At 39.9% G+C, this 24,819-nt stretch overlaps 1 protein-coding gene and 1 long non-coding RNA gene across 2 annotated transcripts in view; one reads left to right on the top strand and one right to left on the bottom strand.

The window, feature by feature from the left end:
* Positions 1-1,233: 1,233 nt before the first annotated feature.
* Positions 1,234-4,028, bottom strand: PCDHB2 (protocadherin beta 2). Its single transcript, XM_050795011.1, has one exon. The coding sequence runs from the start codon at positions 3,818-3,820 to the stop codon at positions 1,424-1,426; it is 2,397 nt and encodes a 798-aa protein (XP_050650968.1). The 5' UTR covers positions 3,821-4,028; the 3' UTR covers positions 1,234-1,423.
* A 16,835-nt stretch (positions 4,029-20,863) lies between these two features.
* LOC126957350 (uncharacterized) overlaps positions 20,864-24,819 on the top strand; it is a 32,215-nt gene continuing 28,259 nt past the window's right edge. The window contains exon 1 of the long non-coding RNA XR_007726714.1: positions 20,864-21,050. This is a non-coding gene — a long non-coding RNA (uncharacterized LOC126957350). The remainder of the gene's footprint in view (positions 21,051-24,819) is intronic.

Consider the following 24,819-nt stretch of genomic DNA (forward strand, 5'->3'; position numbering starts at 1 on the left):
TTTTATTAAGAACCTATAATGTTCCAGTGACTGTGTGAATCATGCAATAAATGAGGGAGCTGTTAAGAAACAGAACTCAAGCACCTTTATAAAAAAGCATTGAGAAGTCTAGGGAAATGAAAGGGGGAAAAATAGAAGTAGCCAGTGGAAAAAAAGAGAGTGAGTGGTGTTAGATACATTTTTCTCCCAAAAGGCTTATTTCTAAGTGAATCTTAAATGCTCCAGAAAATGTTAAAAACAGCAATACCAAGCTATATTTGAGGTTTCTAAAGGTCAAGGACAAAGACATGTACTCCCTCATATTTTTTGGATTTTAATGAAGTGCTCAATGTTAATAGGTTATTAATAATTTTAAAAGATTTTAAAGGGGGGGGACTGGAATAAGCAGAGGGCTCTTAAAAAGCTATTTGAAAGCGAAGGCATGATGAATTAGCATGACTTTGAAAACTGCTAGACGTGTATTATTTATCTACATTTTAGAATATTAATGATTGATTTTTGACAAAAATTTATTAGAGCACTTACGATGTTAATGCCTTGTAGAATCCAACAGTTAGAATTTTTACAATCTCTAAAGATTAATACTTTTTATATGTCAATATTTTAAGAAGTATATATATTGGGCCTGGGGGCGGTGGCTCATGCCCTTAATCCAGCACTTTGGAAGGCTGAAGTGGGCAGATCACCTGAGGTCAGGAGTTCAAGACCAGCCTGACCAACATGGAGAAACCCTGTCTCTAATACAAATACAAAATTAGCCGGGCATAATGACTCATGCCTGTAATCCCAGCTACTTGGGAGGCTGAGGCAGGAGAATAGCTTGAACCTGGGAGGCAGAGGTTGCGGCAAGCCAAGATTGCACCACTGCACTCCACTCCAGCCTGGGCAACAAGAGCAAAACTCCATCTCAAAGAAAAAAAAAAGTACATATATTGAAAAATGTAAGGACGGTGCTTGCTATATTATTCATAAATATACCTATTTAAAGGGTTAGCCAATGTGAATTCACAGGATAGAATTTACACTAGCCTAAGAGGATATAACAAACACAAATATTCTGGGCTGGAAAATATAACTCATGTAATGATAACAAATATTTTCAAATGTAGGACTTCAAAATTATCTAGGACCACGGACTGTGAGGTCTGGAAAAGATGCTCTAACTTAAAGATTTCTGAAAATACAAAATTTACAGTTTAAATGCAATTAAATTGCAATGAAACTAACCAACAATTAGAATACAAAGAAAATTTACATTCATTATACCGCAAAAACTCATACGTTATAAATACCAGTAACATGCATAGAATTGGAATAAGATAGTTACGTTCTAATAAAAGGAGACACCTCCAATGGGCAAAGCAGTGAAAAAGGACTTTCCACAAATTAAATGAGACTAGCATCAGTAGATTCTTATTAACACTTAACTGAATTCAAAGCTTTTCCTGAAACTGGGATTTGCCTCGTTAACCCTCTCTGCACCCTGAGCAACGAAGTTGGGGATAATTGGCTTCAGGAACTTGAACTCATTTGTCCCGGAGCCTCCAGTCAGACACACCTCGTACTGGTAGCTCTGGGACAGGGTCTCGGTGCCGCTCACATCCACCAGATGCCCTGGAAAGGGACCCTCGGGCACCGAGCAGCGACCCACAGAGGCCGCCCTGCTCCTCCTGCACAGCCGCACCGCCACGAACAGGAGCACCGACAAGAGGAAGAGCAACGACACTGAGGCCAACGCCACCACCAGGTAGACGGTGAGCGAGTCGGCCTGGGCCTGGGCCGGCGCCGCCTCCGGGAGCGGCAGGTAGGGCTGGGAGAAGCCGTCCACCAGGAGCACGTGTAGCGTGGCGGTGGCCGAGCGCGGAGGTTCGCCATTGTCCTTGACCAGCACCACCAGCCTGTGCTTGGCTGCGTCGCGCTCGCTCAGCAGCCTGGCGGTGCGCACCTCGCCATTGTGCGCCCACACGCCGAACAGCCCGGGCTCCGTGGCCTTGAGCAGCTGGTACGACAGCCAGGCGTTCTGGCCCGAGTCGCCGTCCACCGCCACCACCTTGGTCACCAGGTAGCCCGGCTCGGCCGCCCGGGGCACCAGCTCGGTGCAGGGCGCGGAGCCGTTCTGCAGCGGGTACAGCACGAAGGGCGAGTTGTCGTTGGCGTCCAGCACCAGCACGCGCACCAGCGCCTCGCTGCTCAGCTCCGGGGAGCCTCGGTCTGTGGCGCCCACGCGGAACTCGAACGCCTGCAGGGCCTCGTAGTCCAGCGACCTGAGGGCGAACAGGTGGCCGTTATCTGCGTTGATGGAGACCAGGGAGGCGAGGGGCAGGTGCGGGTCCTGGGGTGGCAGCAGCGAATAGGTGACCTGGGCGTTGGTGCCTGAGTCTCTGTCTGTGGCGCTGACGCTGCCGATGTGCAGGGCGGGGCTGTTGTTCTCGCGGACGAACAGGGTGTAGGAGGTTTGGGTGAAGGCGGGGGCGTTGTCATTGACGTCGGAGACCAGCACGGTTATGTTGTGCTGGATTTTCAGCCTGGGTGTCCCCAAGTCGGTGACGGTGATGGTGATGTTGTATTCGGATCTGGTCTCCCGGTCCAGGGCTGTGCTTATCACCAGAGTGTAAAAGTTCTCAACAGAAGGTTTCAAGAAAAAAGGAAGATCATCTTGGATGGAGCACACTGTCCTTCCGTTGTCTCCGGAGTCAGGATCTGAAACACTGAATACAGCAATGAGGGTGTCCTGCAAGTTTTCTGGGATCTGATTGATAAGTGTCGACATAGTCAGTTCCGGAGGATTGTCATTCAAATCCATTACTTGGACAAATACCACACAAGTTCCAGATAGGCCCCCACCATCTGTCGCCTGAATATTTACTGTGTACGTCTGGATGGATTCGAAATCCAGTGTCTGTCTTAAAAGGAGTTCTCCCGATTTTGCACTTAATCGAAACGTTTTGCGAATGTCTTCAGAGGCTTGGGAAAATGCATAAGATATTTCTCCATTAGTTCCAATGTCTAAATCCCTGGCAGAGACGATGGCAACCTGGGATCCAATAGGGCTGTCCTCCGGGATCTGCACCTCATAGAGCAGCTTTGCAAACTCTGGGACGTTGTCATTGATGTCCATAACTTCAATCCGTACCAGGGCCGTGCCGGACCTGGGTGGAGTCCCGCCATCTACCGCTGTGAGGGTTAACCTGATCTCAGGCTGCTCCTCGCGATCCAGGGCTCTGTTCAGCACCAGCTGTGGTAATATTATGCCATCGAGACTGTCTTGTAAATTAAGATGGAAGTGGAAATTGGGACTGATTGTGTAATTTTGGAGACTGTTGGTTCCTACATCCAAGTCCTGGGCACGTTCTATTAAGAAAGTAGTTCCAGGAGTGATACTTTCTGGAATTTTCAACAGTATTTCTTTGTCTAGGAAAACTGGGGAATGATCATTTATGTCCCTAATCCGTAGCTCCGCCTGAAAAAACTGCAAGGGATTTTCTAGTAACACCTGGAAAGGTAAGACACAGGGCTCTGTGGGGCCGCACAGCTCCTCCCGGTCCAATTTCTCATTTAAGAACAAATCCCCGGTCTGCTTATCGAATTGCAAATGCATTTTTTTTCCTTTAGAAACGACCCTGGCCCCCCTCACAGCAAGTTCTCCTATCTCCAGCCCCAGGTCTTTTAACAAATTGGCCACAAAGGAGCCACTCTCCGTTTCCTCGGCCACTGAGTAGTGCCTAGGCTGGGAACTAGCCTGAGCTATGCCCAGCAAAACAAAGAATATCAGGACTTGCCTTTGTTTAGGAACGCGCTCCTTCCCCTCTCCGGCCTCCATTGCCTTCTGGTCTCACACCAAACCTGCTCCAGCTCGGGCTCACGTTGTCGCTGACTCTATCTCCCCGTATCTCGCTGATACTGGGATGAGTGGACAATCCTAGGGCCCGGATTTCCCGGAGCGACCGCCTTAGAAAGCCTCCTCTTCCTGCTTGCTGCTGCTTTAGTTGAGTTATCTGGTTGAAGGAGCGTCGGCTGGGTGCTTTGTTTCTGCTACTTCTAAGGCTGCAGCGCCACCCCGCGTCTCTTCCGAGTATTTATTTTCTCCTAAACTTTAAGAAAATCCCAGTGCTTTCTTTCAGGCTGATGGCAGTAGAAATTGAGTATTTTCAAGTAGTGTCTCTCAATATACCGAAGTCTTATTGGCGTTTCGAAAGGCTCTTCATTGCACCCACAGAGACATGGCAAGAATAAATAAATCTTCACTTCAGTTCCCTCACAGATCCAAGCGTTTTTTGGTTTTTTTTTTCCAAACTGGAAAAAATAAATTTCAGAACCTGGAAGGGAGTGATCTCAGTCCTAGCATGCTTCAGAAAAAAGGCTTAGACTAAGAAAGTTCTATTTTTATTCAGAGTTTGGGCATGTGTGCAACTCAGTGGTGGTTAGGTTAGCATCATCACACTGAAACCCAACCGAAAAACACAGAGACCCAGGAAAAGCACAGAATCCAAATAAGAGTATTTTAAGGGGCACTGAAATAGTCTCCTTACTCATACTTCTTTCTTTGCACTGCTCCCGCTTCACATTTCCCTGAACTTTGATGTGTCTGAGCCTCATGAAACTCTCCAAGAGCAGCCAGATATCTTTTTCTTGTAAATGTATCAATATTATTTTCCTTTCTAATGCCTAGAACTTTCAACATAACCTCAATTCAATTACCACATCTAGTAAAGTTAAGAGCAATTTCATAATATTAAATAGCCAGTAAATATTCCAGTTTCCCCAATTATCTTTAAAAATGTATTTCCAGTGATGGTTTCTTCCATCTGCTTCCAAACAAGGTATGTATGTCGTTGTTTGTTGTTAGGTTTTTTAAATTTTCTGTCTCTTTGGGTTTTTTTTAATGTTAATATAAAGAAATAAGTTATCAAGCCACAGAATGACACGAAGGAAACTTAAATGCATATCTCTCAGTGAAAGAATCCAGTCTGAAAAGGAAATGATACTGTATAATTCCAGTTACATGATACTCTGAAAAAGGCCAAATTATAGAGACACTTAAAAGATCAGTGGGTAGCTAGGAAGAAGAGGGAGGGGGAATGAAGAAGTTAACACTGGGGACTTTACGATACTATAATGGTAGATACATGACATTATACAGTTGTCAAAATCCACAGAACTATACAACACAAAGAGTGAACACTAAACTATGGAATTTAGTTAATAATTTACCAGTATTGGCTCATCAATTGTAACAAATGTACCACAGTAATGCAAGATTTTGATAACAGGGAACTTTGAGTGGTAGAAAATCGGTATGTGAGGGGAACTATTTGTACTGTTTGCTCAATTTTCTGTAAAACCTAAGGCTGCTTTAAAAAAATAATTTTACTTTGGGAAGCCGAGGCAGGCAGATCACAAGGTCAAGAGATCAAAACCATCCTGGCCAACCTGGTGAAACCCCATCTCTACCAAAAATACAAAAAACACTTAGCCAGGCGTGGTGATGGGTGCCTGTAATCCCAGCTACTTGGGAGGCTGAGGCAGGAGAAGCATAACCCGGGAGGCGGAGGTTGCAGTGAGCCAAGATCATGCCATTACACTCCACGCCTGGTGACAAAGTGAGACTCTGTTTCAAAATAATAATAATAATAATAATGATAATAATAAATATTAGGATGTGTCTCTAAAAGATCCATTGGGTTAAAAAATTGGGGGATGAAGAAAAAAATTAAATATATAGAAAAGTTGAAACAACTATACACAAACTACAACTCTAACCTCCATCCAAATTAACAATTGTTTGTTTTACCATATTTATTCTATCTTATTCTGCACACACACCTGCTTTTCTGCTGACTCATATGAAAGTAACTTGCAGACATCATATTTCACCTCTAAATATTTCAGCACGTATCACATAATTACAATATTATCTCATATAATCATAATGCTACTATCATACTTAAGAAAATTTGAAAAAATTCTACAATGTTATCTAAAATCCAGTCCCAATCAAATTTCACTGTCTTTCCATTATCTTTTCCTCAATTTTGATAAGAATTCACATTCACTCAAGTTCCTTTGACAAATGCACTTACTTTTTTTAACTATTTGTTATAAGGAATGTCTTAGAAACTTTTTCAACCAGCTTTGATAATGGTATTTGGGTGTTAGATCTATTTACTCTAGAATAGTCTCCCATCTTTAATGACATTAAATTTCTGAAGTGTCCAGACTAGTTGTTTTGTAGGATGTCCTACATTCTGAATCTGATTGTTTCTTCATGGTATCATTTAACCTGTTCTTCTATCCCCTGTATTTTCAGAAAACTGGACTGGATTATTTATTAAATGTAACAATAGCATAATATTTTCAAAAGCTCTCATTTATCCTCTGTAACTGCCAAAAAAAGGATAATCACAGTTTCCCTTTCTTAACATTTAGAAAACATGCCTATCTCTACCTGTTATTTTTTGCTTTTCATGACTATTACTTTTATATGGATGTTATAATAATTCAAAATATTTTAATTCATTGACATTGAGCATTAAACAAATTCATTGAGGTGAATAATATCCAAGGCCCAAGTTTTTAAAAACAGCTTTTTATATAAGCTGCAAAACCTAATTAGGGTCCGAAATAGATGTCATGAAGATCAGTTATATCATACAGGCAGGTTATAACTGGAAGGTTACTTGAAATTTTACACTTAACCAGGTATATGGCTATTTCCTTTGGACAGGTTTTCTGAACTAAATCAGTTGTAGTTAATTTGAGATAAGATAAAGGAGACGAAAATAGGTAATATGAAGAAAATAACATAATCTTGCTCCTCTCACAAGCAGGAGAATAGAAAACTTAATATCTAAGATACATCAGAGGATACAATAACCAAGAACACATTAGGTTTTATTGTGAAAAAAATTTTAAAACCTCTCATGTTGTCATGTGTCCTCACAATTCAGAAGGTTTTACCCATCTTTCATTTCAATGCTATTAACATACCTAGAAATAAAAGTAAGTTTCTCTTTTTCAAAAATGATATAACCAACACCAATATTTTATATTTGTATATGGGTTTCTAGCTTTAAATGCATTATATCTGCTATGCTATTTTAAATCATTTATTTTCTTAAACCTTGATGAGAATACACTTTCCTTCTTTACAAATGCTCTTATTTTCTTAATCTCCTTCAATAAGGAATCGTATATATTAGATTAGAATTTATAGCATATTTATAAGTCTAAATGAAATATCATGTTTACATATAGTAAATTTATTGTAATGAGGGAATCTATTACATAATTTAAAAATTATGTTATTACAATAGGTTTAATTTCTTAGGTTTGGCTTTACTTTTCATATGCTGCACAAGCACAGCCATTATCCTAGGAGTCACTTTCATAATTTTGAAGATTCGTTTCAATAAAATCTAACTATTAAAATATTACACAAATAATTTTATATACAGGAATAGAAAAATATTTTCAAAAACACTAAAAAATGAAAGCAAGTCATTTCAGTCTTATTACAAAAGTACAGCCATTCAAAAAATAAATAAGAACACATTGTTCGAGTATCTGTCATAATTAAGCCTCTCTTTTTGGGACGAAAGGGTGATTTGATTTTTTGACTGCCATGAGATGAAAATTACAAGAATTAAGAGAAAGGGTAGTCAAAGGGATTTACATGACCATTTTCCTATCAAAGATAATACCAAATGATAGGGAAATATTATCCCCACTAGTATCCCTCTTTAAATAGAGAGGGATCTTCAGCTTTTCAATGCCTTCTGCCCATAAGCTGGCTTTACTTAGCCATAAGATGGCAGAAGAAGGAGGTGTTCTCAGTGATCTAACACTAAGACTCTGCAGAAAATATGAGAGAAATATTCTAGGATGAGAAGGGAGTATTCTGGCATAGTTTATTACCCTAATCTAGGGGGAAAATTGGGGGCATATTCGACTAATTTACTTTTGCCTTATTGAGGATACAAGTAAGTTTTCCCATAATCTATCAAGACATACATTTCATGAAGCTCAAGCAAACAGGATTTCAAAATAAAGGTCAGCTAGACTTCGTGGCTCACACCTGTAATCCCAGCACTTCGGGAGTCCAAGATGGGTGGACTGCTTGAGTCCAGGAGTTGGAGACCAGCCTGGGCAATGTAGCAAAACTCCATGTCTACCAAAAAAAAAAAAATCAGCCAGGTGTGGTGGCTCACGCCCATAGTCCCAGCTACTTGGGGGGCTAGGGTGGTAACATCACTTGAGCCCTGGAGGCAGAGGTTGCAGTAAGCCGAGATCACACCACTGAACTCCATCCAGCCTGGGTGACAGAGCGACACCCTGTCTCAAACAACAAAGACAACAACAAACAAGCAAATGAAACATGAAATAAATGCCACTCAAAAAGGGGAAATGGTGTTGTTTATTCTCTTCCCACAGGACAAATAAGCAAGGAAAGGTTTTAAAAGTGATACCTGCACAAGAATCTTGCCCAATTTTGTTTAAGGAAAACCATCAGAGTCTATTAGGACAATCTGTCCCCTTGAAAATAAAAATCTTGACCAGGACTGCAGATAAAGTTAGATAGACCGATATAGATGGAAATAGAGATGAGAGAGTAGAAGTATGACCTCTTCTAAAAATCTCAGACCTTTTTATACGATTAAAATAGGCTAAAACTTAAATCGGGTTTAGGTAATCTGGTAGACGATTGAATTTTCACTAAGATCACTATTGAAATTTTACTTTAAAAGAAAATATGGACCGGGTGCGGGGGCTCACGCCTGTAATCCCAGCACTTTGGGAGGCCGAGGCGGGTGGATCACGAGGTCAGGAGATGGAGACCATCCTTGCTAACACGGTGAAACCCCGTCTCTACTAAAAATACAAAATATTAGCTGGCCGTGGTGGCAGGCGCTGTAGTCCCAGCTACTTGGGAGGCTGAGGCAGGAGAATGGCGTGAACCCGGGAGGGGGAGCTTGCTGTGAGCCGAGATCGTGCCACTGCACTACAGCCTGGGCGACAGAGCGAGACTCTGTCTCAAAAAAAAAAAAAAAAAAGAAAGAGAAAGAAAAAAGAAAATATGGCTAAGTACAATATCGAAAATTAGTAAATAATGAAGAAGTCCAAAGGTGTAGAGAGGGCAAAGAATATGGGATGAAGGGAAGAAACCTGAAACTCTGACTACAAAATACAAAGCATAATCAATTTAGATATGCTAAAGAAATATAAGGAAATACTTGAAAATTATTATATTTTCATATCAGAGTAATTATTTAAACATCTACTGTGAAAAGGAGCAGGCCGACAAGAGAACAAAGGAATATTAAAACCATAGTTATGACCAAATAAATGCTAAGTGAGGAATCTAAGTGACAGACCCCATATTCCTGAGGTCTGTCAAGATGTAGCCAGTAGAGCTGACAGAAACAGCTGACCAGCAGCAGTTGTACCAGCAGCAGTTGTTGTCTTACTCTGGAGTACACAGGTGGCATCTCAGTGTCCTTGACCATAACCTGAAGTCTATGATTGGCTAGATTACCATCACTCACAAACCTGGTGTGCACACTTCCTAGTTTTGGGCTAACATGCTATGCAGATGGAGACTCAAGTCTTTGAGTAACTGATAGGACATGAAGATCTTCCAGACCTAGTCTCCTTCTACTGCCACCATCTTGAACATCACATAATCCGTTCTGCATTAAATATAACACAAAGGGGAACTGCCATTGCCATCAAATATTACCAACCACACCAACACCATGCTGATAGCTCATTGTACTAGTGTCTGTTTCTCTCATACAGAACTTGACTCTTAAGGGCCTTACAAACAGATGATTTGTGGCCACTGTCGTGGAGTACTGCACATCTGGGAAACCAGAAGCAAATAAGTTACTTGCGTGTTTTTCTAAGTCTCTGTCTATGGCAATGTGCTGCTAAAATGCACACTTTTAGGGCTGTGTTTTCACACTTGAAAAGTGTAGAGGCAGTTTGGTGAAAATGAAGACGTGGTTTTATTGTTTCCTTTCAGCTTACGGTAACTCCAGATCTCTGGCAGTGATCATAGAATTGTACTTGTCTTTATTCTACCTCTATTGAAGGCTTTAGGGTGAAGGGAGGGTGATATTATGAAGCCAAAATATCTATTTTTTTCTGTGGTCTGGATCTGAAACACAGGAAACAGCAGATATGGTCTAAAGGCAGATATGGCTCCTTGGGACCCAGTTCATAAATGATGACATGATGATTAGGAGTGGACTGTCTTTTACATCAAGAAGTTACATTTTCCAGAGTCTTTAATTACTGATGATCTCAGAATCCACACTGTAGATTAGTATAGCCTTGGAATTTATGGGTTTGCATGATGGGTTTGCTTTTGGTACTTTTATACCAATGTAAATGTTTTATTAAAGTTTTCATTAAGTCTTCAGTAGCCCGGTAAAACCTTAAAGATAGTTTTCTATTATATCTTATATCCAAATTCCTGATAGAAAGGTGATAGCCAGGGAGGAAAAACTTTTTCTGGGATTACTGTACTGAACTACTGTATATTATAGCTGAGTAAAATCACTAACAACCCACAACTTTGGTGAAGACCAATGTAGATTTGGATCTATGTGGTGACCCATCATCCAATATCATGATAGTCAAATTAACCTCAACCCATTTCTTTCCATTGAGAAAATTGCCCATCCTCATTCAGGATATTTCCTGCCACCATTCTCTAAACAAACAGAAGAGAAGACATGGGAATTAGGATTCAAAATATACTTATGAATACTGCTCTGTCTACATATTCTGCCATCTATATGGTCTCTACAAGATGCTCTCCTTGATTTTTTGCAGCATTCTTAGATCCAGTAATACACACTAGTGAATGGCTATATCTGTGAGTCCAAGGTACCTTGTAAAAATGTAACTCATTTTTCCAAGTTACCTTTCTCAAGGCAAGTGAGTAACTCAAATGAGTTACATTTTTCAAAGGTGCTCTGAGACTCACAGATGGATCCAATTTCTATTTAGTACCCACTCCTCAGTCTTTTGATTTGAAAATGCTGGGTTTTTTTTTAATCTATAGAAACATGAGTTACCCTCTCACTCCCCGCACATCTCAAGTTCCCCATCCTAAGGCCCAAATCTCTGCAAAATTAGCAATGAAGGAACCACTCTCCAGCAGCTCTGGAACAGAATTCTGCAGTTCAGTATCCTGAATGGTACAGGCCTAGTAAAACAGAATCATACTTTGTTTTAGACTGGGCTTTAAGTATTACATTATTCCTTCTTCTAACACCTTCCAGCAAATATGGTCCTGCAGAAACTCTGATCACCCTAATGTTTCTATTACTTATGCCACCAGAATCTGAGGCATCCAATACAACTTTCACAGACAAGGTAATATAATATGAAACATACAGCACTGTATTTGCAATCTGCTTTAACCACCATTTGAGCCTGCAGTGCCATTATAGGACCGCCCCCGCCCCCCGCCACCGCTTAGTGTATTAAACTCTCTGGAAAGAAAAAAAGTATTTGAGAAAGGCCAATGAAAATACCAAACACTTTGTATTTATGTCATTATTATCCAGTGTATTGAATAATGTCTGTTTTCCTTTTTGGAGCAACTATCATAAATATATTAAATATCAACAAATAGGTCTTATTTGAGGCATATTCTGTTGTATATTCTTTAATTTTCGTAAACCATATGGGAGAGTATTAAACATTGACATGAAGAAAAAAGATAAGATTGTTTTGTCAGTCTATTTTACATGACATTTAATGTACTGGATATGCTGTGATATTAATTGCCAGAGAATTAATCATTTTTGATGTTTAATAAGAAAACTTAGTAAAAATTAACGAACACAAATTTAACATTGACATAAATAAGCTACACAGCAACTAAGTTGATTTATGTCTTAAATAATGAAAAAGACATTTATTTCTACAGTTTTTTTCTCTTGTAGTTGTACATCTGCATTTGATTTCGTGGTCATCAATATCACCAAAATCATCAAATGACTATTTCAAATAAAAAGTTAAAACTATATATTAATAATAGTAATCAAGTAAATAGTTACTTAAACTAAGTAAATGGAGACCAGTCCTGCTGAAAAGTAGACTATCACAACTTGTCAGCCATCATTTACGAAATATCAAGAAAAGCAAAAGATGGCTTTAAAATAAATAGCTTGACCTTTGAGAAGTTATGAAGACTATCATTTTATGGATTGAAGTGGGATGAGTTTCCTTGTCAAGCTTCAGAATATCTGCTAGGACAGTCTACTCAAAGTTTTATGGGTAATTTACCTTTGAGAAAGATCAAAGGAAATTAGGCATGAGCAGAAAAAAATGCATTCCTTTTCTGTGCTTAACAATAAAGAGGAAATACACTACTAGCTTCTAAGTAGACCTTTGTGAAATAGATAAAAAGATAAAAATAGCTAAGCCGTCAATATCTGTTAACTGTTAATAAACAATTAGCTATGCTTCAGGAAAAAAACACGATGGAAATTAGAGCCATAAAATAACCAAAACATTCAGAATGGTGCTGTTTTTCTCTACCTTTTATCCAGAATCCAAAAGGAAGAATGCCAAAGATGATAGCTGTCTCTACCTACTGTATTGTTTTGAGCTTCCTGGAATCTAGTTTCATTGGAAATAAAGTGATGTTGTGTGTAGCTCTCTTTTCTGGCCTGCATTATTAGGTTGTCAGACTATGGAATATTTTAAATATCCAGTGGAAAGGAAACTCTGGTAGGAAGGATCAAGGCTTTTGTTTTGTTTTGTTTTGTTTTTATCTCAGGGTGCTGAGATTATGGTTCTTAAACAGATGAAGTCTTTCCAGAAGTGCTCCAGGATGAGACAGGTAAGTGTCAATATGACCAATTCTATGTAATTGTCATCCAATGGCATTGTCTTCCACCGTCCTTCACAAGAAGAAACTATTTCTGAAACTATTTCTGCTGTTAATTGCCTGAGTATTTGCCACGTGGCACTGAAATTGCCTGGTAATTCTCTTGCAGCGGATGCTTATGATGCATGGGGTATCAGTGGTATTTAAAATGTTCTGCTAGCATTTAAAATGCTCTCCGGAGGTTGCAGAATTCCGTGAGCCTGGAGAATTCTGAGAGCCAATTCATAATTATTTACTCAGACTAAATCTTCAGCCGAGACTATTACAACCAGGTTGCTGTGAGACCTGCATCTCAAAGTTTGTCGTTGATTGTCATGACTTGGACCTGGGAGGTCTCAAATATCTACAATTCCTCTCTGGGAGAGTTAAACTTACCTTGGGTTCTGGTTCATCCAGCGATTTTTTCACACGTATGGACAAATTACTTAGCCCAATATTGCACAGCACATTATCGTGAAAATGGAAATTGAAAATGAGTGTGTAGTTTCCAATGATGGAAAATTCACCCAAACCTCATGCATGTTCCTGGTGCACATTCCGGAACATTCAGAAGAATTTTTCAAAGGAGGAAACGGTTACACCTCAGACACAGATTTTTCTCAAAAGACAAAAAAAAAAAAAAAAAAAAAAATTTATACAGGTAATACTTGGAAATGCAGGGCTCCTATAGGTCCGGTTTTCTACTTGAGAGTAAGGGCTCTTCTGTGGGTCAATCTAAAATGTTATTTGGTCTCTTTGGAAACTATCTTGCTCCCGTCTTTTCTCCCGCCGCTCCCCTTTCCGCCGCCAGCGCCAATCTCCAGAAACCCTGACCATAAAAAAGCAGTTTTCCTTTTCCTGGGCCGCCTGCGCTACGCCCGGGAAGAAAATGAAAACCCACCACTTGCGTTTTCTGCCAGATTTTTTCGCGCACAATTTCCTGTATATCCTCTGAGTGCATTGCCCTTAGTAAATGAAGTCTTCGGAAGTCCTGTAAGACTTCCAAACATTTGTGTAGTCCCCATTCATTTGAAGAAAGCTCTAAAATCTGAGCTCGCTGCGGACGTTTTCCATCTCGTATCTGTTCCCAGGACCTTTCAGATTTTGTCTTTTCTAAGATGGAGTCTGCAGGCAAATGCAGGGCTCCTCCTACTACTACTTTTTAGCCTGTAGTGCCACCAGGCGTCCGAACTGAAAATCTGGTCTGTACAGCGCTTTCCTGCAGAAACTGTCAAAATCTGTTCATATTCACATCTAGTGGCGGAATTCTCACCTCTTGAGTTTTAATTACTTCTCCAATATTTAGTTTACTTAATGTGAACAAAAACAATGGTTAATTGTTTATTATCATAATATCAGCTGTGAGATTTCCTTTGAGAGGAACCGAATTGGATTTCTTCCATTTCCATCAAGCCAGTCATTTGGCCATGAATTCATTGAACTGATTAATTCTTCGCAGGTATTTTTTACACACAGATTATATTCAAGCACTGTAAAAAACACTGGGGATATAAAGTTGAGTAAAGCCTGGTGCCTACACCGCAGAAGGTTAGAATATTAAAAAGGTGACTCAGGGTGATTTGCATAGGCACTATCAGGTACTAAAAAGGGATATTTAAGTAAGAATAGAAGTGAGTATCAGGAAGAGTCTCAGAGGAGGTGAGGTTTGAGCTAAGTTTAATTTTATGGTACCAACTTAAACACAAACCCATTGAAATGATCTTCTGCTGCAGATAAAGTATTTTTGATTTTGCAGGAAACAAGATTTTTTTCAAATGATGTGAATGAACATGACAGCCCATGGGGGGATTGCAGTCTTTCAGCCAGTCAGTCAACATCACAGAGCCCTGTATGAAGTGTCAAGGGATGACAATTAAAAGACTAGGGATAGGGCCGGGAGTGGTGGTTCACGCCTGTAATCCCAGCACTTTGGGAGGCCGAGGCGGACGGATCACTTGAGGTCGGGAGTTGGAAACCAGCCTAGCCCACATGGTGAAACCTCTTCTCTACTAAAAATACAAAACAACTGCCTATGGTGGCGCACGCTTGTAGTCCCAGCTACTTGGGAGGCTGAGGCAGGGGAATTGCTTGAATCCAGGAGGTGGAGGTTGCAGTGAGCTGAGATCAGGCCACTGCACTCCAGCCTGGCTGACACATCAAGACTCTGTCTCAAAAAAAAAAAAAAAAAAAAAAAAAAAAAAGGATAGGAATAGGCCTCTTTTTTCTGTTTGAACTTGGCTCACATTCCCAGTTTAAAGGAAAATCCTGCAGTTTGAGTTAGCAATACCTTAAGGAAATATTTAAAATGATGATTAAGACTTTATGATGTTGACTGGGCACAGTGTCTCACGCCTGTAATCCCAGCACTTTGGGAAGCCAAGATGGGCGGATCACTTGAGGTCAGGAGTTCGAGACCAGCCTGGCCAATATGATGAAACCCTGTCTCTACTAAAAATACAAAAATTAGCCAGGCATGGTGGCATGCACCTGTAATCCCAGCTACCCAGGAGGCTGAGGCAGGAGAATCGCTGGAACCCAGGAGGCAGAAGGCTTCAGTAAGCCAAGATCACACCACTGCACTTCAGCCTGGGGAACAGAGCAAGACGCTGTCTCAAAAAAAAAAAAAAAAAAAAAAAAAAACAACTTTATGATGTTAAGTGTTGAGATTCATATTCAAGTCCTGGCTCTGCTTCTTCACATACATTAAATTAGGAAAATTATTTAATCTCTCCAAACTTCTGCTTTATCATCTGAAAAAAATTATGGATATAATGGTGTTATCTCCTTCAGGAAGTTGTGACAATTAAATGAAACAGTGCAGACCGGGCGCAGTGGCTCACATCTGTAATCCCAGCACTCTGGGAGGCTGAGGTGGGAAGATCATGAGATCAGGAGATTCAGACCATCCTGGCCAACATGGTGAAACCCTATCTCTTCTAAAATACAAAAAATTAGCCAGGTGTGGTGGTGCGCACCTGTGGTCCCAGCTACCCAAGAGGCTGAGATTGCAGTGAACCGAGATCATGCCACTGCACTCCAGCCTGGTGGCAGAGCGAGACTCCATCTCGAAAGAAAGAAAGAAAGAAAGAAAGAAAGAAAGAAAGAAAGAAAGAAAGAAAGAAAGAAAGAAAGAAAGAAAGAAAGAAAGAAAGAAAGAAAAGAAAAAGAAACAGCACTTATGACATGCTCAGCTCAGAGCATGGAACATCATGGTACCTCATAAATGTTTACTGTTATTAGTGTAATACTATGAAAGCAAGAACTTCTCTACATTGTCTGGTTTACTCCCACAAACAAATATAAGTCTAAATGACTCCTACACTATACTCTATTATCTTTCTCCCTTACCTCAATGGAACATGCAGCACATTCTTCTTTATGCAAAAATTTAGAACCTTTAAGCACATCATAAGTTATGAGAATTTCACTCACAGTTTCACCTTTGTTGAATGTGAATTATTTTAATTCCTGCATATTCAAACTCTCTCTTTTCAATGAATTATTTGGTCTTATCATCCAACTTAAAAATCTTGCCAGAAGCTGGGCATGGTGGCTCACACCTACAATCCTAGCACTTTGGGAGGCTTAGGTGGGTGAACTGCTTGAGCTCAAGAGTTCAAGACTTGCCTGGGCAACAAGGTGAAACCCTGTATCTACTAAAAATACAAAAAATCAGCTGGGCATGGTGGCGTACGCCTGTAATCCCCGCTACTCGGAAGGCTGAGGCACAAGAATTGATTGAACCTGGGAGGCAGAGGTTGCAGTTGGCTGAGATCACGCCACTGTACTCCAGCCTAGGCGACAGAGAGAAACTGTCTCAAAAAAACAAAACAAACAAAACAAAAGGTGAAAACAAACTTACCAGGGTCCCACACTTCCTTTCAGCGACCATCTCATTTCTATGAATTTCTTAAATATTCAAGCTTCTTGAAAAGATTTTATACACGTACTGACAATACTTCCTCAATTCCTCAGTCTCTCCTTAAACTTTTACAATTCAACACTAAAAGTGTTCATTAATTCACTTCCATAATGCCAAATCCAGTACTTTCATTCTCCTCTCATTTGAACTTTCAGTAACATTAAACATAGTCCACTATTCCATCCTTCTTGAAACACTCTCTTCTGACTCCTGTGACAGCACACTCTTGAAATTTTTTCTGTCTACCCATTCCCTTTTAATCCCTTTGGGGACTCCTTATTTATCTTTTACATATTAAAGCTTCTTAATTTTGTATCCCCTATACACTTTCTTTTCTTGTTCTATCTTCTCTTTCATGGAATTTTAATATAGCAATTTCTACATACTAAGTGTGCCATAGTGGGAAGACCCTTTAACCTCCCTGACCTTACTAAGATTCTTCATTTATAAAATGTATAATGTGTTCTTTATACTTATACAATACCTAATTTCTACAAGACTCAATTTCTTCATCTGTGAAATGGGCAATAAATTCTTAAGAGACAATGAGATCAAAGATGTAGAGAGACATATTAAAATATATAGTTTTCTTTTTTGGGTCTCACTCTATCGCCCAGGCTCAAGTACAGTGGCACAATCTCAGCTCACTGCAACCTCCATCTCCTGGGTTCAGGGGATTCTCATGTCTCAGCCTCCCAACTAGCTTGGATTACAGGTGTGTGCCATCACACCATTCTAATTTTTGTATTTTTAGTAGAGACAGCATTTCACCATGTTGGCCAGGCTGGTCTCAAACTCCTGATCTCAAGTGATCCTCCTGCCTCAGCCTCCCACAGTGCTGGGATTATGGCATGAGCAACTGCGCATGGCCTAAAAATTTTTTTTTTTCATACTGGTCTCCAGTCTACATGGTTTGGTAGCCCTGCCATGAATCTATCTAATTCTTTTAAACTAAGAAGTCTATCTTGAATGTCATATTCATGTTGTACGCACGCTAGCGAGTCTCAAAACTTTTTCACTTTTCCACTGTTGACAGTGGAATGTTTCTCAAAGAACTGCTATGACCTAAGTTTCTTAAGGAGCCCATATATGGTAGATTCTTTCAAGATTCAGGATGCATCTTCCATACTGTACTACCATAATGAATGTCATGTTTTGCCACTTTTGAGGGGAGAACAAAGGATTTAATTTCTAAAGCCTAAAAAGGAAGATCTTTAGGCTTCTGAAGATGGTAATCAGAAGTATCTTTAACATCTCCATCTCTCTCACCACCCTGTCTAACCCATCATCAAGTTTGGTGTATTTTCTCTTCAAATTATTATGACAAATTATTCCATTTCTATTTGCATCCACTTACAACACCCTCACCCAGAATATCTTCATTTGCTCACTGGACTCTTATAAATATATCTCTTGTCTTTTTCGAACCCACTCAGCCAGTTCTCCACAGACCAGTCAGAATGACCTTGTAAAAATCAAAGTAAAATTCGGTCACTCTGAGGCTGAAATATCTGCAGTGAGTTTTCATTGCTTTAATAATAAAGTTTAAAATCCTCAGTATAGACTAAAAGATCTGGCAATGACCCAGCCCCTGCCTACTTTTCTGGCTTCATTTTTAAAAGTCACTCCTCTCCTTAATAAGTGACTTCCAGCCACACTAACCTCTCTATTCTCCAGGATTTCCAAATTCCTTCTAGTCTTCCTTTTTTTTTTTTTCATGTGATGTTCTCTCTGTATCCCCACGTTGCTTAGCCCTTGCTTTCCTTTGCATTCTAGTTTATATGTCAACTCTCTCAATGAGGCCTTCTCTGACTCCACTAGTAGGGTATATATCTCTACACACATATGTATATATGTTAGATACATAGTCTTTCCCAGGATACTATAAGTGCCATGACAGCATGGTATTCCATGGAACATAATGTTTCCTTTATTTGTTAATTGACTAAATCTGATGTGACATTCATATTTATTTCCTTCCCATAATAAAGATTACTGGAGTATAATGTGACAAGCATGTTCTGAACAATACTCTGCTTTTTTCCAAAGGAGTATGAATTTCGGAATGAAAGGCAGGTTTGTTGAACAAAGCCGACTAATATCCTCCCACCAAACGTTTAGTAATTGGATGACAGGGACTCTTATTCATTTTTATCTCCTCTTTCATTTAAATATCACCATAGTTCAGTCTCAGACTTAGATATTAACTGATAAAACACTATATTTTATTTATAGAAATATGGTCCACAGAGATCTGATAAAGAGTATCACTTTCCTACTTCTGAATTTTTATTTACAAACTCATTTTCAACCCTATTTAGGTTTTGCAGTAATCTATACTCATAGTCTGTGGTCTCCCTGCAGAAATTTCAGTATTTACTAACATCTATTTATTTAACAAAATTGTATTGAGGGTCTACTCCAAGAAACGGAGATCATCTCTGAGGAATACAAACTGTAAGTAAAACCAAACACTATCCCTACCCTCAGGGAGCATGATCTGATGGGGAAGAAATACTTTAATCAAATAATCCCACAAATGGATGAAAGACTGAAATTTGGCTACATACTACAAATAAGTGATCTGGTGGCTCTATGGGAGCCTATAAAAGCCTATAATAGATTTTTATCCAGTCACAGCAGTCAAGAAAGACTTCCCTGAATATGGCAAGGATAGATAGGCAAAGAAGGAGCGAAACAGCAATTCATGCAGAGAGAAGAGTATGCACAATATAGTGGATTTCTCTGAAGACTGAAGTCTTTTTTTTTTTTTTTTTTTTTTTTTTTTTTTTTTTTTGAGACAGACTCTCACTTTGCTGCCCAGGCTGGAGTGCAGTGGCATGATCTTGACTCACTGCAACCTCCGCCCCCCAAATTCAAGCGATTCTCCTGCCTTAGTTTCCCAAGTAGTTGGGATTGCAGGTGCCTGCCACCACGCCCAGCTAATTTTTGTATTTTTAGTAGAGACAGGGTTTCACCATCTTGGCCAGGCTTGTCTTGAACTCCTGACGTCGTGATCCACCCGCCTCTGCCTCCCAAAGTGCTGGGATTATAGGCGTGAGCCACTGTGCCCGGCCGACACTGAAGTCTTAATATGTACATTCCCCCCACCCAGATTTTCAGTGAGGACCAAATTTGTTCATAAAGGTTTTTATTCTCATTTCAGAGTTGCTGCAACCAATGGCAACCAAGAAGCCTGGAGGTCGGGCGCGGTGGCTCACGCCTGTAATCCCAGCACTTTGGGAGGCTGAGGCGGGTGGATCACCTGCGGTCGGGAGTTCGAGACCAGCCTGACCAACATGGTGAAACCCCGTCTCTACTAAAAATAAAAAATTAGCCGGGCCATGGTGGCAGGCGCCTTTAATCCCAGCTATTCGGGAGGCTTAGGCAGGAGAATCTCTTGAACCCAGGAGGCGGAGGCTGCAGGGAGCCCAGATCGCGCCACTGCACTCCAGCCTGGGCAACAGAACGAGATCCTGTCCCAAACAAACAAAAAATCACTAGCTGTCACCCTCGTCCGCACAGTTAGACATCTGTTGGAGCCGACGCGTAATTTCAGAGGCTGTAAAAATTCCCATCTCGGCCGGGCACGGTGGCTCAAGCCTGTAATCCCAGCACTTTGGGAGGCCGAGACGGGCGGATCACGAGGTCAGGAGATCGAGACCATCCTGGCTAACACGGTGAAACCCGGTCTCTACCAAAAAAGACAAAAAACTAGCCGGGCGAGCTGGCGGGCGCCTGTAGCGCCAGCCACTCGGGAGGCTGAGGCAGGAGAATGGCGTAAACCCGGGAGGCGGAGCTTGCAGTGAGCTGAGATCCAGCCACTGCACCCCAGCCTGGGCGATAGAGCGAGACTCGGTCTCAAAAAAAAAAAAAAAAAAAAAAAAATTCCCATTTCCTAAATTATACATCCAGGAGAGACAGCCGGTTCTATAAGGAGTGACTCCAGGAATCCTGAGCAGTCTACTGGCCTCACTTCCTCTTCCTTCTGGTAGGACCGATTTTAGGGCCGGTACCGGAAGTGCTGGTCACAGCGACTTCCGGTCGTCTCCGTCTTAGCGGAGTCAACGAACTTTCTAGTGTTCCTGCCTACTGCACTAACTGAGCGACCAATTGATACCTAAGTTTAGCCGATGTTTTGAAATCTGTTCTGTAAGAGCCTAAGACAAATTGCGGCTACAGAAGCTGTTTTGAAATGCGCTTGGCTTCCAACTTCTGCAAGGGGAGGCAGCTGTTTCTTGTGTAAGCAAAGCCGAACTGAAAGAGGAGGAAAAGGAAGGAAAGGGATATGTGAAGATTTTATTTGGATCTTTTCCCCTCTTTAGGCTGGAACAGTTCTTCTAATTATTATTATTATTTTTTTTGAGATGGAGTCTCGCTCTGTCGCCAGGCTGGAGTGCAGTGGCGCGATCTAGGCTCACTGCATCCCCCACTTCCTGGGTTCAAGTGATTCTCCTGTCTCAGCCTCCCGAGTAGCTGGGACTACCTACAGGCGGGCGCCACCACGCCCAGCTAATTTTTGTATTCTTAGTAGAGACAGGGTTTCACCATGTTGGCCAGGATGATCTCGATCTGTTGACCTTGTGATCCACCCGCCTTGGCCTTCCAAAGTGCTGGGATACAGGCGTGAGCACCGCGCCCGGCTGGAATATTTCTTTACTATTTCTGGCACATTCCGGGGATGGGATAGCTGCGACTGTTTTGCATTGCCCTCATCAGCTGATCTGAATGCTCTTTCGTTTGCTGGGATCACAGCGTTTTGATCATGTTAAGACAAAAAAAAGGGCGGGGCATGAATAGGGGTAAAACTACAAGTGGCATAAAGATCGTTTTAAAATGCATACATCTGAAGAGCCCTCCTTCCATATGTGAAGTGTAATTTGAGGCAGTTTTCTGAATGGAATTGAAATACTCCGAGTTAGGAAATTACACAACCCAGTTAATTTATTTCTGTAGGTTACTTTGCAAGGGTAGGTTAGTAACTGTATACGTGGGCTGATTGTGCTAGTTACATCTCAAAGTATATTAATTCTGGCTTCTGAAGTGGAAATATTACGTGTGAGTGTTTCGTGTGATATGGAGCAGCAAGGTAAAAAACTAGATGTTGAGAACTGGTGCGTTTGTCTGCACAGGCAAAGGTTGGAGAAAAAAGAGAGTAAATCTGGGTAGGTTGAACAGACAGGCTGGAGCGTCTAGGAAGAATTATCCTGAGGCTGGTTCAGGTTAATTGAAAGTTTTAATAGAAAACTTTCAAGAAGGTGTACTTGCTGAACTGCTGGTACAGAAAATTATTTTTCTGAATAATAATTGTCGAAAGTAGTTTGCGTAGGTAGAGCAAACTACTCTTTCCTCAGCTTTTCATTCTCTTTTGGATTTTCTCGGCTTCTCCCAGTTTTCTACTTTGCATTGATTCTTTTTCCATTTTCAGCGTAGAGTAAGGTCAGGTGACTGAGTACAGAAAAAGAGATCAGTTGGCAACTCACCAGTGAATGTAACCATGTACAAAGGGAAACTGGATTATTAAGATGAAAACAAGATAATTTTCCCCTAAACTATACACCTATAATATCACAATCAGAAGGTGTCTTAGGAAGTAAGGCGGTTTTATTTACAAAAATATTTTTGTGTATATATTTGTTTATATAGATGGTCTTCCATAAAGAAGCAAGTACAAATAGCTACAATTGAACTGTATAAATCAACACAAGTGGGAATTAATTGAAGTTTATTTAGTGAATACTAAGTGCAAAATAGTAGAGTAAGAATTATTATTTTAACACTGAAGATAAAAGTAGATTAAATATTTCTGAATAGGTGCAATTCACTAGGTAGGTTATGTTAAGGACCATATTAAAAAGACATCCAAAACAAGAAAAGCCTAGATTCGCATAAAATAGCAATTTAAAAATAAATACCTACTTAAAATAAATTCAGAATCATTTTTTCTAAAAAAAAAATCATCAGATTTTTTTTTCTAACATGAGGTATTGTCTGACAGTACCACTTCTCTCTCCTAATTAAACATAATCAGGGTTCAGATTTGGTTAAGTAAAATACATTTCGGGTTCTCCAGATACTAGCATAATACTTGCTGTGTATTGATTACTTAAATGTAAATTCACGGAAGAGAATCCAGGTATATTTGTACAAAAACAGCACTTTTAATTAAGCATGTTGACATTCTATTGAGTATAATTTCTTCTTCTGTTCCTTTATTCCATTATTTATTCAAATTCTATTGCTGTTTTCCCTTGTGTAAAGCTGTGCATACTGTGTGTGCAAATATATAGAGAAAAAATTCAAGCTACCTTGTCAGTCACAATTTAAGGTTGACAAGTATTCAACTGAAGATCAGTTGAATTTTTTCCTTCGTATCTCATTTGTTATGTGAGATGAATAGTTTTATTTGGAAGCAAAATAGAGGTTTTTAAGATTTTGCAGGGCTTATGAAGCATAATCTAAATAAACGGATTTGTGACTGTGTGCCTTTTGAGTACTCTGGGGTTTTCTATTACCGTTTAGTTGTTCCAAAAAAAAATTTTTTTTTAATTTGAGACACGGTCTCTCTCTGTTCTCCAACTCCTGCTCTCAAGGGATCCACTCACCTAGGCCTCTCAAACTGCTGGGATTACAGGCTGAGTCACCCCATTGACCTTAAAGTATTATGAGGCTTTCTTGTGTTTGTAAAAATACTATCTTGAAATTCACAATAGTGGTATTTTTTATGATTTTGCTAGGAAAAAATGGGGGGTGAATGGAAGCCCAATTTAGAAATGTTGAGAGGTCAATGAAAGTCCAATTGACTAATACGTTAAGAGGTTTTATATTGAGTTCTCTGAGAGCTCATTTGATTACAAAAGAAGTCTGCTTATTTACTAAGGGAGCAATGAATTATAATTAAGTTTAATGTTTAGGAACAGGCTTTTCTCATATTCTCCTAAGGCCAAGGGATATTTCACTCTGAAACTATTTTGAGGTCAAAGAAGTGCAGTGTTAACTGAAATGTCAGGAAGAAGGGAAACTCTTTTTCTGAGTTTTGTATGCACACTAGAGAAAATGTGTTTTTATGGGGTTTACTGGGAGTGCAAAGGCTTCAACCAAAAGTCAATGAAGTCCTAGAACATTGAGTTCAAATTTGGATATTTTGCGAGACTTTTTTTCTTTATTTTTATTAAATTTTATTTTTCTATTTGTTTATATAAATAGCAAACAGGGATTTTAGAGGGAAATTGGAAGTTCCTTTATGGTTCCTCATGTATTTAGTGACTGTTTAGAGGTGGAAGTGTGTATTTGTGGATTTTATTTTCAAGACTAAATTTTCAAATTCCTTTCAAATTTATGTATAATTAGATCAACCAAATATCTGTGGCAATTAGACAGGATCAAATTGACACAAAATTTTGTACTGAAAGCATATTACACCTCAGGTGATCCACCCTCCTCGGCCTCCCAAAATGCTGGGATTATAGGCATGAGCCACTGCGCCCAGCCAACTTTTAAAAATAAATTTTCTTATTATTTGGTTGCCTAGTACACCGTGATTTTTTTTTCTTTTCTTTTAAATTTAGGTTCAGGAGTACATGTGCAAATTTGTTGTATACGTAAATTGTGTGTTGCTGAGGTGTTTGGTGTACAGAATCTTTTGTTACCCAGGTAATAATCACAGTAGCAGTAAGTAGTTTTTTTTATCCTCCTCCTTCTCACACTCTCCACCCTCAAGTAGGCCCTAGTATCTATTGTTCACTTCTTTGTACCCATGTGTACTCATCGTTTAATGAGTATAAGTGAGAACGTGCAGTATTTGGTCTTCTGTTCCTGAGTTAGTTCCCTTAGGATAATGGCCTCTTGCTGCATCCATGTTGCTACAAAGGACATGATTTATGAGGTGATATGATTTTGATGTGTCTATAACGTTTTTGAGCATATCATCTTATATGGCTTTTTTAGTGGCTATTCTAGGTATCACATTATATACAGATAATTTATCATATTCTGTTTATGTCATGATTTC

This window comes from Macaca thibetana, chromosome 6, assembly GCF_024542745.1.
Source record: "Macaca thibetana thibetana isolate TM-01 chromosome 6, ASM2454274v1, whole genome shotgun sequence".
In the NCBI taxonomy this organism is placed as follows: domain Eukaryota; kingdom Metazoa; phylum Chordata; class Mammalia; order Primates; family Cercopithecidae; genus Macaca; species Macaca thibetana.